The following is a 14,675-nucleotide window of genomic DNA, read 5'->3' on the forward strand; positions in this document are numbered from 1 at the left end:
TTCGTTTGCTCAAGTTTCAATTTATCTATTTCACTAAAGTACATATAGTAACGTACAAACAATATACAATTTAGACATTAAGTTACTATTTACAGAACACTTTACCAGGCTTGACTGCATCTATCAAAGCATACATTCAAACATATATCTCATTACATCACAACTAAATAAGAACAGTAAATAAACACGTAATATGTACAAAGTTAGATATTAAATTATTCTTAAATAATTCGTTTTTACTTTATATTTATTTCGTTTTAACTGCCTCAGTGGCCGAAATGTTACCCCAGTGTGTATTGTCCCAGGTTCGATTACCGGGCCGGGAGAGATTTTTGTATGGCCTATATTTATTTCTCTCGTGAGTTTGGGTGTAATTTGTGGTTGTCTATGTGTGTGTCCATGGCACCCGCGACTATGTTGCGGGGCTATGTTGAGTGTGTGTATTTCAGTTTTATTCTAGTTCTATTCTATTTAATAGTAAATACCTAGACTATTTTATTTTACTATTTGATCTAGCAAAAGAACTTTTACCGCTTCTATAATTTGTAAATAACAATAATAATATAATAAATAGAGTTTTTTTTAAATAAATGTATTAGATGTGCAGCGATCGAACACCGTCCAGTATATATTAACTGATTTAAATAAATTACAAGTCAGGTAAAGTTTCATCAAAAGAAAAAAAAACAAAAAATGATTAGAAACAAGCACGTCTTAAATCCATGATGAAGTAAGAGTTACATTGACTTACTAAAAAGTGTCCGAACTTATAGGGCGTTAAAATCGTATACAGAGCGTCATTCACTCTTTAGTCTTCGTTTGTTGGACTGACAGCGAAGCAAGCAAAATTAGACAGTACTGCGATGACATTACAATTTAAATTCAACGTTTTAGCTTTTTCATATTCCTTTACATGTCACTACGTTTAAATAGGTTGACTTGGGACATTTTTTCGTGGTTTTTTTATTAGACCCGTCGTCCATTTATTTGTAAGTCAATAAAGAGTTACATATATTGTATTATGTTATCAATATTAACCAAGAGCGACCAGTTCGTTACATTAACTATTTGAACATCAAAGCCTGTTTGATCTTGAAGTGCAATTGAATAGTAAAAAACATAATTAATTACTAACATTAAACCACCCACATGATTACAGGTTTACGACCCTATAAAACTGGAGTTTGTATCCAGAGATCGATATGTTGTCGATGGTTTTTTTTTTAATTTTTCAGTGAAAGCATGAACTGATTCTAACTTAATACAGGAAAATTTAAGAAAAACATGCCCTTGTCGCTATTTTCATTAAAACAATGAAAAATATTAATATATTTTATGAACAGGCTGTATATAAAACCTTTGCTTACTTTTGAATAAGTAAAGGTTTTATAAAAAAAATGGGTGGCAACTTAAAAAAAAGCAAATCGCAACATCTGCGAAATGACAACATTAACAGAAGATTATAAATGACTACATAGTAATTCTTCACTGACACTGCCGATGATCGCCAGTGTGAGTGAAGAAAGAAGAATGTCAAATCTTTGTATTAATAATTATTGGTATTAGTCATTGACTTACAAATAAATGGACGACGGGTCTAATACAAAAACCACGAAAAAAGTCCCAAGTCAACCTATTTAAAACGTAGTGACATGTAAAGGAATATGAAAAAGCTAAAACGTTGAATTTAACTGTACTGTACTGTCAGTCGAACAAACGACGACTAAAGCGTGAATGACGCTCTGTATACGATTTTAACGCCCTATAAGTTCGGACACTTTTTAGCGCGGACCCGACGTCCATATAATTGTAAGTCAATGGTATTAGTGGACCAACTTCACAAAAAAGAATTTAACGATAGGATAGTAGAACATCGTGATATTAAATAAACTTAGCAGCAGGGCTTTCTTTCTTTTAGCAGTTGAACATCTTGTGAAAGAGTTCGTCCTGGGAAGGCCACCTTACCTATTTCTGCCGCCAAGCAGTAATGTCAGCATTACTGCGTTCCAGTTTTCAAGGGCTAGGGTGCTCGTAAAATAACAATCACATGGGACTTATCAACTTAATATATCTCAGGGTGTCGATGATCTTTGCCATTTAAAACTCTCAGTGTCATTGCAACTGTTGTGGACAGACGTGCATCTTACCACCAGGCACACAACTTACTCGTTCCGTCACTTCATATAATATAAAAGAAAATAATGTAAAAAAAGAAACACCTTACCTTAATAAATTTATTTATTTATTTTATTTATTTCGTACAAATAAGAAACCATAATACAATTTCTCACCGAACTGCGAAAGTAGTGTGTTGACATGGTTACTCTTACAATCACTTACCTAGTACGAGTACATTTATCAAAACCAGTATCAGTAGTAAGGATGGTATGGATTACACAATCTCACCTGATGGAAAATGTGGGCGAAGACGTTACATATACGCCTAAAATATATCGGATCACATTAAATATAGAAGCCGAAATTCCACGCCTTAGCTATTCGCATAATGAACGTGGAAGCAAAACGCTTTGTGCGAATTGGAAAAATGGCCGCCGTAAAATGGTAAAAGCCGCATCTGGGTACGCAGCGATGAAAAAAGCAACAATTTATACACAGTAATATATCAGCTGGAAGGCGTGGATTAGAATGAAGCCACAGATTCAACTAGCTGGACAGACAAGCTTTTTTTTTTTGACGAACAAGTCGTGCGCCTGGTGGTAAGAGACACGCCTGTCCATAGCAGTTGCAGTTCCACTGCGCCTGTCACCCTGAGACATAAGTTGACAAGTCCCGTGACTGTAATGTCACTGTGAAAACCGGAAGACAGAAACGCTCACATAACAGCTTGGCGACAGATTTCTGTCTCTGGGCAATGTGGCAGTACTTTTCTAGACGAACTCTTTCCCAAGGAACTTGGTTGAATTAGGAGCAGTATAGCTACCTAAACGAACCTAAACGAGCAGACGAACCCCTTAATGGGAGGTGGTCATAGTCGCTTAACATCAGATGAGCTGCCTATGCGTTGCCAACCTTTGAAAGTCCTGTTGACACGCTTTTTGAAGAACCCCATGTCATACAGGTCATGGAGGAAGACCAAAGAAAATCTGGCCTGAAGAAAAATATATGTTTCTTGGATGATAATAATAATGATGACAGAATAAAAAGCCCGAGGAAGATGGTCAAAGAAAATAAGTTTTTTTATTAAGGACCTTTTGCAGTTGGCCGGTGATAGCCTTGACTGCGCCACCGGACAAAAACATGAGCTGAAAGATCTTAACTGGTATAAACATTTAAGCAGCTGGCCTAAGGGCGCCCAGTTGGGCATGGAACCATGCTATAGGGAAGAATCTTTTCGGTCGATCATTCGCGTGGAGTAGCGAGATTGATGAAGTCGTCAGGATCGGGACTTCCCAGGATCAAATGAAAAGCAAAAGAGAGAGAAAAAATCGATTTGTTTGTCATATTCAGAAATAGACACATACAACCTTAACATTATAAACGTAAAATAACTTCGCTGAATTGATACATAAACATATTACATAATACAGACTTAAAAGAATCTCGTAAGTCGATAATGAAATTGCTAGGCAACACTAAAAAAGCCATAAAAACCATCTTATCAATCGTCTTCGAAAACTTATTAACGACAGGGAAATTAATATTAGAAATGAGAAACATGAATAAGAAAAAGAAAGAGTAAAATATATAAAAACAATGTCAAATATTATAATCAAACCACATTTAATTTTATTAAAATTTTTACTAATGTTCGTTATTACGAGAGCTGAAGAGGATACACAAAAAATTAGTGAAGCTCCGAAAACCTTCGCTTCGTTAAATATTTTAAGACATGGGGACGGCGAAAACGATGATGATATTAAGCAACTTTTAGAAGAGAAGTATAAATTCAGGAATGACCAAACCTCAACCAGGTATCGGATAACACAGGTTAAAGGGAAAGAAAGTGCAAAAGAAGGTGGTACGTTAAAAATTTACCATCGTTTATTTTTATGTTCTTGTTAGTAAATCTGCATTTACCAGCAAAAAAAATTCAAGATATTTTAACTGACAATTATTCACAAACACTATGAAAATTACAATAATAATTCTCTATAACTCAGTATTCTGTACAAACCGTTTTATATTATACCATGCACATGTTTTTAAAATAAATTGTTATCATAATGTTCAATCTCTAGGTGAAATATGATTGATCCTTCTTGTGACATCATGCGTTCCACTCTATTGCGAGGTCTTCTTTAGCGCCTAATCTTAATATGTTATCCATACAGCTCTTTTTCGATTATTTTGTTTTGTAGCCAGTACGTCTTTTTCTTCGTAATGGAAAGCTTATCTCTCGTTATAATGAATCGTTTTTCATTGTTTTACTTCAGTCTTTTATGTAGACTTAGAACTTTAGTTTAAAAGCTTGCCAAGAAGCTTAAAGGTGATTCCGAATTAATAGAGGTGAAGCCTTGCATGCTGCTTATCGGTATTCTACAGCATGTATCACAGAGAATGTGCGTTGGAATTGCGCGATTTAATTGCCTTCCCGTTTCCACCACCGGGGGAATAGACTCATGCTGGGGTTCCACCCCTAAGTTGTGGATATTTCAAGGTTTCGCTTCCTCATTTATATGGTGAACGGCTATGAAATGAAATTCCTTGCTTGCAGACTTATTCTCTGAATGTTGTAACTTGTATCTTTTCAAGGCGACAGTGAATATGCGTTATTTACATGTGCGTGCTCCAGCGCCGACCTCATCGTCACTTTCCTTTAGGTGAGATGGAGGTCAAATATATAATATATACAGCGCAATAAAAAAAACTTCAATTCTTCAATCATACAACACCGCAAATGAGACAAAAATGTCTAATATTTATTTATTTCGTTTTGTAGCAAAGTTCTTCGACTTGTTTGACGTATTTATCTCGCACGCGACTTAAAAAATCCAGATATGTCTATGTGGATATAGATACCTAACGATAATCGTAATAAATTGGAAGGATGCTTTCAAATAAGGGTTGACCGTGTAATCAGGAAATGTCTGTCATCATACTTAAAATGACAGCAGAATACGATGTTGAGTTTCACTCCGGAGAATTAATTAATTTTCCATTGATGGAATTAAAATCCATTCGCTACCGAGTGCTCGTCTGTCCAGTCAAAGTCAAAGTCAAAGTCAAAGTCAAAGATTATTTATTCCATAGGTAAAATAACACTTGAAAACGTCACATTTAAGCTACTGCTCGTTCACTACGCTGACCTCCCTGAGAAGAGCGAGCAAGAAACTCTAGGGATTGCTCTTTTCCAATAAACTTAAATACTATGGAATATACTTTGAATCAAATTTGTGTGGATTCTGGAGCCCTGTCGTCTTTCGATACATCTTTATCTAACACGTAGTCTTCAATATTGTAATATGATTTTTCGATCAAAATATTTTTAATGTAGTTTTTAAACTTAGGAAACGATAAACTTAATATATGCTCCGGAATCTTATTGTAAAAACGTATACAGTTCCCCATAAAAGAGTTGTTTACCTTGGTTAAACGAAATCGTGGTACCATGAGTTTGGACTTAGCTCTTAGGTTAATATTATAGATATCTTCTTTCTTATTGAAATTATGTATATTTTTACGGGCATATAAAATATTTGAGTTGTATGTACTGTGATGCCACAGTCATGATACCAGTCTCCTTAAACTTTTCTCTGAGAGAAACCCGAGAGCCTAGACGGTACACAGAACGAATCGATCGTTTTTGCAATACAAATATGGTTTGAATATATGCCACTTTACCCCACATGAGAATCCCGTAGGACATTATACTATGGAAGTAACTAAAGTAAACTAGTCTAGCAATACTAACATCAGTAAGCTCACGTATTCTGCGAACTGCGTATGCAGCGGAGCTTAATCTGTTGGCCAGGGAAAATATAAGTGGAAACCATTGAAGTTTACTATCTAAGGTCACTCCCAAGAAAACTGCTTTATTAACAAGGTCTAACTTTTCTCCGTTTTTTTTCTATGCTTGAACTAGTCGATTTTACGTTAGGTAGTTCAAATTTAACACATTTTGACTTCTTCTTTTGTCAAATGTCTAAGCAGGACTCCGTCACTCGCTCGAGGTTACGCGATAAGTGCCTACCGCTGAGTGTATCACTGACAGTGCAAGCACTCAGAGAAGTCTTTCATTCACATTACAATCCTTGTACAACTCCAGCATTCGGTTCCGCACAACTGCACATGGCGAGCAACGTAATAACGTAATAAAACTGATGGTGAAAATATTCACCTCTCTGAGCGCATGCTTAAGTCCCTTTTTCCTCGTAGTTAAACTTAAAGAATCATTTATTCCATAGGTAAAATAAACTTACACTAGAATACATCACATTTAAGCTACTGCTCGTTCACTACTCTGAGTTCCCTGAGAAGAACGAGCAAGAAAGTCTAAGGATTGCTCTTTTCAAATAAACATAAATGCTATGGAATACATTTTGAATCATAATTTGGAACGTGTTGTCTTTCCATCTTTATCTGACACATACTCATCAATTTTGTAATATGACTTTGCAATTAAAATACTTTTAATGTAAGTTTGAAATTTAAGAAATGATAATCTTAATGTATGATCCAGAATCTTATTGTAAAAACGTATACAGTTCCCCATAAAAGAATCGTTTACCTTAGTTAATGACAGAAATAACATTCAGTTAATTTTCGGTATAATGTAGTAAGCAAATATGCAAATAGGTTGTTTGTTTTTTTTATTACTAAATGGCATTAGTAACGTTTTATGAAATATCCGAATCACGCTTGTAAGATTTCCCCAGACTCATACATATATAGGTCAATGTTTTGTTAGTTTTCGTAAGAATGTTTAGGATACAAGAGTACAATTAATGTATTTTATATGTGTTGGTCATCCTGCTAGATTCATTTATTTTGCGTAAAATTACTCCACTAGATTGTTATAATTATTAACACAAAGGTCGAACACAAAGAAGAATTCCTTTAATATGTCAGGAATCGAACCTGTGTCTATATTCTAATACAGGGCAACAGCGACAGAGGATGTTTCTTTGTGTTGGATCTTTGTGTTAATAATTATAACAAGTATTCTGAAGACAAATGTTCATCAAAAATGTTTATCAGCTTTAATGAAGACAGTTAAAGATTTCTTGTGACTTTTAAGGGAGCTTACGGTGTCAGACTGACGAACGGTTGTTTTATATTCTTTTGTTTACCTGATTATTGGACTTGTTGTGTACAATGTGACTGACTGGTGTAATGAACAAAGCCGTCCTCTTAAAGACTTTACTTTTTATTTTCATTTTAATAAAGTATACGAAGAGAACGCGGTAGCAAAGCATTTTTATAGCTTTCATAACTGGTAACAAAGAACCAGTGGAAAAACGCTCATAAGACATTGGGAGTTCGAAATTTTAATCCAATTTCCAATTCCAGAAATTCCAGCCAACGACGACCGCCAAATAGCCTGGGCATTCCGCTCATACGCTGTTCGGCGTATTGTTGGGGGAATGGAAACCAGCATCAGCATGTACCCGTACAATGTGGCCATATCGAGGAACACTAAGCATTGGTGCGGTGGGTCGATAATTGATGAGCAATGGGTGCTTACGGCTGGACATTGTTTAGAGTCGTGAGTATCTCCTTGATTCCCGAGTCCAATCATTGTATACCATTAATAAGTTATTACCTACCCTGAAGAATTTGGTAAATTGCTGCTAATTTCTGCTCGCCTAGTACTCCTTAACTCTAGCATTGCTTTTCAAATTAGCTCAGCAGTTGAGTAGATAACGAAAACACGAAAGAACTTACGTTGCTGAAGCGCATGAACAAAGGGTGTTAAAGTTAAATACTAAAGCCTTTGTAGACGTGACTATACGTATTGTCTTTATGTTCCAGAGCTGTAGACGACGACAAAAAGAAACTAATGCCTTTTATAGTCAGAGCTGGGAGCTCTTTTCACAATCGAGGGGGATATCAAGCTAGGGTTAACAAGGTACATGTGTTATCATAACAAAATCCCGTGAAACGTTTTTCCATGAGACTAAGGTGACAAGACAAATATCTCATGCGCCTGGTCGTAAGCGACACGCCTGTCCATAGCAGTTGCAGTGACACTCAGAACTATAAATCGCAAACACCGCGCTCACCCTGAGACATAAATTGACAAGTCTCATGAGCTTTTGATTTCACCAGCACTCTTACCCTTCAAAACTACTGATTCCGTCTCCAACTCAGTGAGGACATATTAAAGTATTGAGTTGGTCAAGAACTATGTGATGTTATTGGCCATGTCAATCTACAACCTCTTGCCATCTTATAATTCAACGAATTATGCAACGACCGAGCTTACAACCGAACCGAACTTGAAATTTTTCTCACCTGCTCTTAAAATGCGCGTAAAAATCATACTCTGTGGCCAACCTATTATATTTAGGGAGATTGATTTTGCTTTCTGAGTAGAAGACAAGCTTTTTGAGGCAACTCATGTTATGTGATCCATAGATCTGGGTCCTGTTTCAGGTATTTTTCCCAAAAGAATACGTTCCTGGCAGCGCAGATTACGACTTTTCTCTGCTTAGATTGGATAGGCCAATGCCCATTGGACGGAACATCGCCGTGCTGAACCTGCCTTCAAAGGAATACCTCATGAAAGAGGAGGACATACTGATTGTGTCAGGATGGGGTAGTACTGACGTAAGTTCATTTGAGAACCTTGATGACTTAAAGTTCGAGTATAAAGTATTCAAATGTTGTATGGGCTCTGCCGGGATTGGATTTATGGGTTGAACCAATTTGTCAAGTGTTCTGAACGGAGATGCTCGGCCGTTCCTCAACGGATAGAGGTACCTATGCGATGATATTGATTTTCGATATGATATAATTCAGGTCCAATGACAGCATATTACGTCTATGAGAAAGATTTTGCACACGCAAATGTGCTTTATCTAATAAATAAAAAACAAAACCTGGAAAAGAAAGACTATTGTGCTTTGTATAATAAACATTCTGCCTTGTTTTAATGTCTGCAATTGAAGGAGCAACGCCAAATTAAATTCTGGTGTGGAAGGTATCGTCTATTGTCGAGGAGGAAGTATCTACTTAGGAAGTCAGGTAATTGGTGGCGTTCTTATTAATTTATTTACAGGAATCTGGTTATGGCCACATTCCGGATCGACTACGGTTCGTGCCAGTGCCGGTGATGAAGATCAATGATTGCCAAAAGTCGTACCGCTTTTACATCACGCCAAGAATGTTATGCGCTGGTTATGCTACAGGTGGGAAGGATGCTTGCAACGTAAGTACAATGTATTGCATGAACGTGATGGCACTAAACAAAAAAGGTAAAAACATATTCCAATTATTGTTGCCCAAAATCTGTCTTAGTTTTATTCTTGCATTTTTGCAATACCAGACCGATACTGCATCGTTTGTTTATATTTATGTCAACAACAACGATCTGTTTTGAGTTATAATCTGAAGTTATACTGAATTATACTCTTCTACAGCACGACTCCGGTGGCCCAGCAGTTCGGGATGGTGTTCTTCTAGGCATAGTCTCCTTCGGGGGCAAACAATGTGGTGACCCCCGATCGCCTGGAGTTTACAGCCGAGTTTCGACCATCACAGATTGGGTGGAGAACACTATAACTCAGAACGAAGCTAGTGATGTGCCTGAGTTGAGGGAAAAGATTGAAAAGGCTAGGCAAAGAGAAAAGGAACTACAGAAGTGAGTACCTTTTTTTTAAGAGTTAGTACCTACCTACAATCATTATTATCACAATACTTTATTGAAAGAAATATGAAAGAAATTTGAATGAAATTTGGTCAACGGCAAAATAGATATGTCAGGTTTTTAGAATCTTTTTTAGAAAAAAAAAAAATCTTTTTTGACCGAACGATGAGGTCGTCTATTTTACACACATATAAATCCTTGAGCATCTTTCAGTAAGCTGGTACAATGGCTGTGGATATGGTAATGACATCAACACCTATAACCATTGACTTACAATTAAATGGACGACGGGTCTAATAGAAAAACCACGAAAAATATGTCCCAAGTCAACCTATTTAAACGTAGTGACATGTAAAGGAATATGAAAAAGCTAAAACGTTGGATTTAAATTGTAATGTCATCGCAGTACTGTCTAATTTTGCTTGCTTCGCTGTCAGTCGAACAAACGAAGACTAAAGCGTGAATGACGCTCTGTATACGATTTTAACGCCCTATAAGTTCGGACACTTTTTAACGCGGACCCGACGTCCATATAATTGTAAGTCAATGCCTATAACCGTTTATAATAATAATTCTTAAGTCTCACAATTTTTTCTAGATTTATGAAATTGGGAGGTTTTTATTAAGACTTTTCCGTCTCCTCTTCTGTCGTGTCTTCTTCTTCTCACACTTATGTGCGCCTGGTACCTAATTTTGTGTGTTAACAGTACTGGTTTCATATAAAAATCTTGGCAGACCGGACATTTCGAGTAAAGCAAATAATGCGTTTTATTATTTTAAACGAGAGACGAATAACTACTGTGTGCCAATCTAAAGCTTTCTACACACTGACCCGGCGACACAGCCCTCCTAGAATCATGTCATAGGATTAGATTAGAAATAAGGCCGCCGACATCATCCCGCCGAACTGCGTCGCCGGGTTCGGCGGGCTGGGTGTGTAGAAAACTTTACAAGGATTTGGAAGGTAAGCTAGAAGACGTCGGTTCGAATCCGGCCGGATCGAAGGAATTTTTTCTGAGTGTTCGGATCTTTGTATTAATAATTAAGGTTTTGGAACTTACTTCAACGTTCTACGATTTTTATAGTTAGAACTTACGAAAATGATTATAACTCAAAAATACCAAATATTTATAAACACGATTTTAACAACAAGCACTTCAAACACTATTTACGTAACTTTTCTATTTACGTAACTTTGGCGCTTTTCCAAAATGTAGCTTAAAAAGAAAATCGAAAATTTCCTTAAAACAGTCAATTATAGTTTTTTCCTTAACTAAAATGTTGTAAATCCGAAATGCCTGAAATTTTGGTGAAAGCAAAAACTACAAAATTTTACATTGAACAAAATTACACATTTCCAATATAATTGAAATTTTATTCCTATTATTGAAACTAGAGCAATTCGATCTTTAAAATATTTGCTCTCACCAAAATTCAAGGCGTTTTAAATAAAAAAATAATTAGAAGCGCATATCGCAGATATCCCACGGTATTAAAAGTTGTTTTTTTTACGTGAAATTACTATTAATACGATATAGTTAGGAAAAATAATAACGCACACACTCAACATAGCCCCGCACTAGGGAAAACCCTGTGTCGCGGGTGCTATGGACACAAAAAAACAGCACAGCTACAAAAACAATTTCTAATACAAAACTACGTGACACTCAGAGATATTAACTTACGTTTTTGTAACGTCGAAGTATAAAAATCAAACTTTGAAGTAAGTTTTGAAGCTTAAATAACACATGGGAGTTTTCATCCTGCGTTTGGATTATAAACGCATCATTGCCATTCTGCCAGCGTTAGTTGAAATAAAAAGGAAATGAAAAAGCATGTGACATTAAAAAAAAATTACGTACCTTTTCGTTATATATTACGCAATTACAAATGTGGGAAACATCTGTGAACCGATTTCGGTGATTTTTTTTATTGGAAACGAGGTACATCAGTAGTGATCCTTTTCAAATATGAAGGAAATATTCAAATTAGGGAAAGAAACCGGTTTATTGAAATTCACCCACTTTTCGTTAACTGCTTTAAAAAAAACTTGGCATATAAATATCAATCACATTATATTACACAGGTTCAAAGCGCGAGTGGAAGACAAGAAGAACAAAATAAAGAATTGGTTGCGAGAAACATTACGTTCACCCGCTTTTCTAGAGTTGGCAAAGAAAAAACTTAAGCAAACTGGTTTCAGTGCAAATAATAGGAGAACTTTGTCATTTTACAATGCCACACATATTCAATATCAACCAGGAAACAATTCGACTAATCTAGATGATCGGGCTATAGACGAAATAAATCTATCCAATCAAATAAATGAAAGAATCATAGAAGCAGACGGGGAAAACAATGAAGCCGAAAAATTACTCCGTACTTTAGCGCTACAAGAAGTCATGTTGAGCAATAAGAAAGCTGATTCCACGAAACTTGCGTTAAGAATGTCCACTGATCATGAAATGAGTATAGAATCATTAATTTCATACATTACTGAAGACAAATAAAAAACAAAAATAGTTTTTGTGTTCACGTTTTCTAATTTGCTAATATATTTTTACAATTTGCGCCATCTATGTAATAGATATAGAACTATTAAGCCCTGTAGTTCTGTGCAACAGTTCGTGTCTAAGTAGCATAACTACTAGCCGCTAGATGTCGGTGTACACTTAGACTATTCGACACTAGATGGCGTCACATGTATTTTCGTAGAAATTTGTATCTCTGAATCGAAAATGTAAAATTTTAGCAAAAGGGTTGTGATTTGAATTTCTATAGATGCCTGAGAGAATACGAAATACAGAGATCCATTGTCTACCAGTTGGCAGTTCTAATAATTAACAAGTTGTAGTGACTAATCGACAGAATTTCAAAGGGAGAGACGCATAATGACGACAGCCTCTATTAGGTAGACTGTGACCTGGTGATGGAGGAAAGGAACGTTTTATAATACGAACCTGTCCTGCACCTAGTGGTAGTGGTAAGCAACAGGCCTATCCATAACAGTTGCAGTCACCCTGAGACATAAGTTGACAAGTCCTATGTGCCTGTAACTTCACCAGCACCTTTCCAAACCGGAACGGTGCTAAAAAAGATTCTACAAAAGAAATTAGTCAATAACTTTTTATGCCTAATTATTACAGTTATAAGACTCACATTATATTACAAGAACAATTTGTTTCATGTAGTGCGTATTATTTTTATGATTTACACAAGGTAAAAGCACCTTTAACGCACGACCACATGTGGCGTTATTGTGCCAAAGACACGAATTATGAGAATCAAATTAATAATAAAGTTCGTCGCAAATTAATAATAAAACGTAGCTATTAAATACAGCAGCTTTCTAATAAACTTTTGAGGTAAGTTCGTTTTTTTCTGTCGTGGAAATTTGTAGGAATCGTGCTATTATATATTTCTTCCAAAGTGTTATATATAGACTCATACGACACTTTACTATGTTACCCTCTTCCTTCTCTGTGTGTAAAATATGAAAATAACTCTGTAACTGTAAAAATAATAAAATTTGCGGTGCATATAAGCGGCCTCATTTATTTGCATAAGTAATAGCTAACACGAAGCCCCGCACTAGGTACACATACATATGCAACCACAAATTATACCCAAATTCACGAGAGAAATAAATGAAGGCCATACAAATATTTCTCCCGGCCCGAGAATCGAACCTGGGACCTCTGCGTGGCAGTCGGTTTGGCCACGGAGGCAGTTAAAAGTATAGCAGGGGTATGGGTTGCATTGCTACCGAAAGAAAAAAACTTACTTTTAGCTCTGAAAAAGATGACCTTAACCCGTTCCTTAGAACTTCCATACCCAGTGGTGGGATTTAATACTTGAGAAACTAACAGGCGCGGGCACTAGACCTCACAACTTGTACTATATATTTTAGAAGCAATAGAGGTCCTTAGGAAAGAACTCGTCCAGGGACATACTACTACGTTTCGGTTTTGAAGAGTAAGTGGTCAAATTACTGGAAATTGTCAAGTTATGTCTCAGGGTCACGGGCGCAACGGCAGTGCCTCTCATATCTTTGTAAAGCTCTGTGTGACGTGTCGCTTACCACCACACATACGACTTCTATGTCCTATCACTTGTTAACGTACAAATATATATGAGATTGAAATCACTATTTATTACTATTTTATAGTAAAATTAGTTTAAATTAGAAAAGACGTTATTTTTCGTTTAGTAACTTGTTGTTTTGGACGTCCAATAAATATATGCTTTTAACATTTAGTAGTGATATCAATTGAGTAGAATAATTTTTCTCCATCTTAATAATAGAAACAAATAAAAATAATGTAAGGTAATAAAAGTAACTAATTACTTACAAATGTACATTGCGTAGTTGTTACTAGGCTCGCATAGGATGCGTATACGTCAAATTATGCGAAGCTTTTATTTCTACTAGAATTACAAAGGTGAATAAAATATCCCCATCATGGTTACCACATGTTGGTCATTAGTACAATGATACCATTTTATCATTTTGGGATGTATGGGAGTATATGAATACCAGAGATTGTTTGTAAGATTACTTGTACCTTGAGCGGTGGTAGCCCAATGAAAAACGATTGCTTTTCTATGGAGATTTCATATTTTACCAGAACTGGCATGCAAATTTTATTACGTTACTAATCTTTTTTATTTACAAATTTTATAAATCGGAAGCTAATTTTAATAATGTAACTATAGTTATTAATTATACATGTTATAAGTAATTGTAAGTTATTGTCATGTCATGCAGAAGTAAAAATAAATTATAATAATATTATAAGAAATTCATGTCATTGTCAAGTCAATTATAACACGCATTAAATTTGAAGAGCTAATTTTAGTGTATTGATGTGTGTGTGTGTGTGTGTGTGTGTGTGTGTGTGTGTGT

At 35.8% G+C, this 14,675-nt stretch overlaps 1 protein-coding gene across 1 annotated transcript; it reads left to right on the plus strand.

Annotated features, from left to right (window-relative positions):
• Positions 1 to 3,706: 3,706 nt before the first annotated feature.
• On the plus strand, positions 3,707 to 13,675 carry LOC113229008 (serine protease 55-like). The gene is made up of 7 exons (XM_026462479.1): positions 3,707 to 3,979; positions 7,471 to 7,666; positions 7,933 to 8,029; positions 8,557 to 8,730; positions 9,182 to 9,331; positions 9,543 to 9,763; positions 11,856 to 13,675. Exons 1-7 carry the CDS (start codon positions 3,715 to 3,717, stop codon positions 12,277 to 12,279), a joined length of 1,527 nt encoding a protein of 508 aa, XP_026318264.1. The 5' UTR covers positions 3,707 to 3,714; the 3' UTR covers positions 12,280 to 13,675.
• Positions 13,676 to 14,675: the final 1,000 nt, after the last annotated feature.

The sequence above is a fragment of the Hyposmocoma kahamanoa genome, unplaced genomic scaffold (genome assembly GCF_003589595.1).
Source record: "Hyposmocoma kahamanoa isolate Upper Pololo Valley unplaced genomic scaffold, ASM358959v1 270, whole genome shotgun sequence".
Taxonomy (NCBI): Eukaryota; Metazoa; Arthropoda; class Insecta; order Lepidoptera; family Cosmopterigidae; genus Hyposmocoma; species Hyposmocoma kahamanoa.

What these genes read in the sequence shown, in the direction of transcription:
- LOC113229008 (XM_026462479.1), top strand. Translation starts at nt 3,715, where the DNA reads ATGTCAAATATTATAATCAAACCACATTTAATTTTATTAAAATTTTTA. An exon ending in GCTGGACATTGTTTAGAGTC is followed by an intron (nt 7,667 to 7,932) that starts GTGAGTATCTCC and finishes TTTATGTTCCAG; the next exon opens with AGCTGTAGACGACGACAAAA. An exon ending in ATCAAGCTAGGGTTAACAAG is followed by an intron (nt 8,030 to 8,556) that starts GTACATGTGTTA and finishes GTCCTGTTTCAG; the next exon opens with GTATTTTTCCCAAAAGAATA.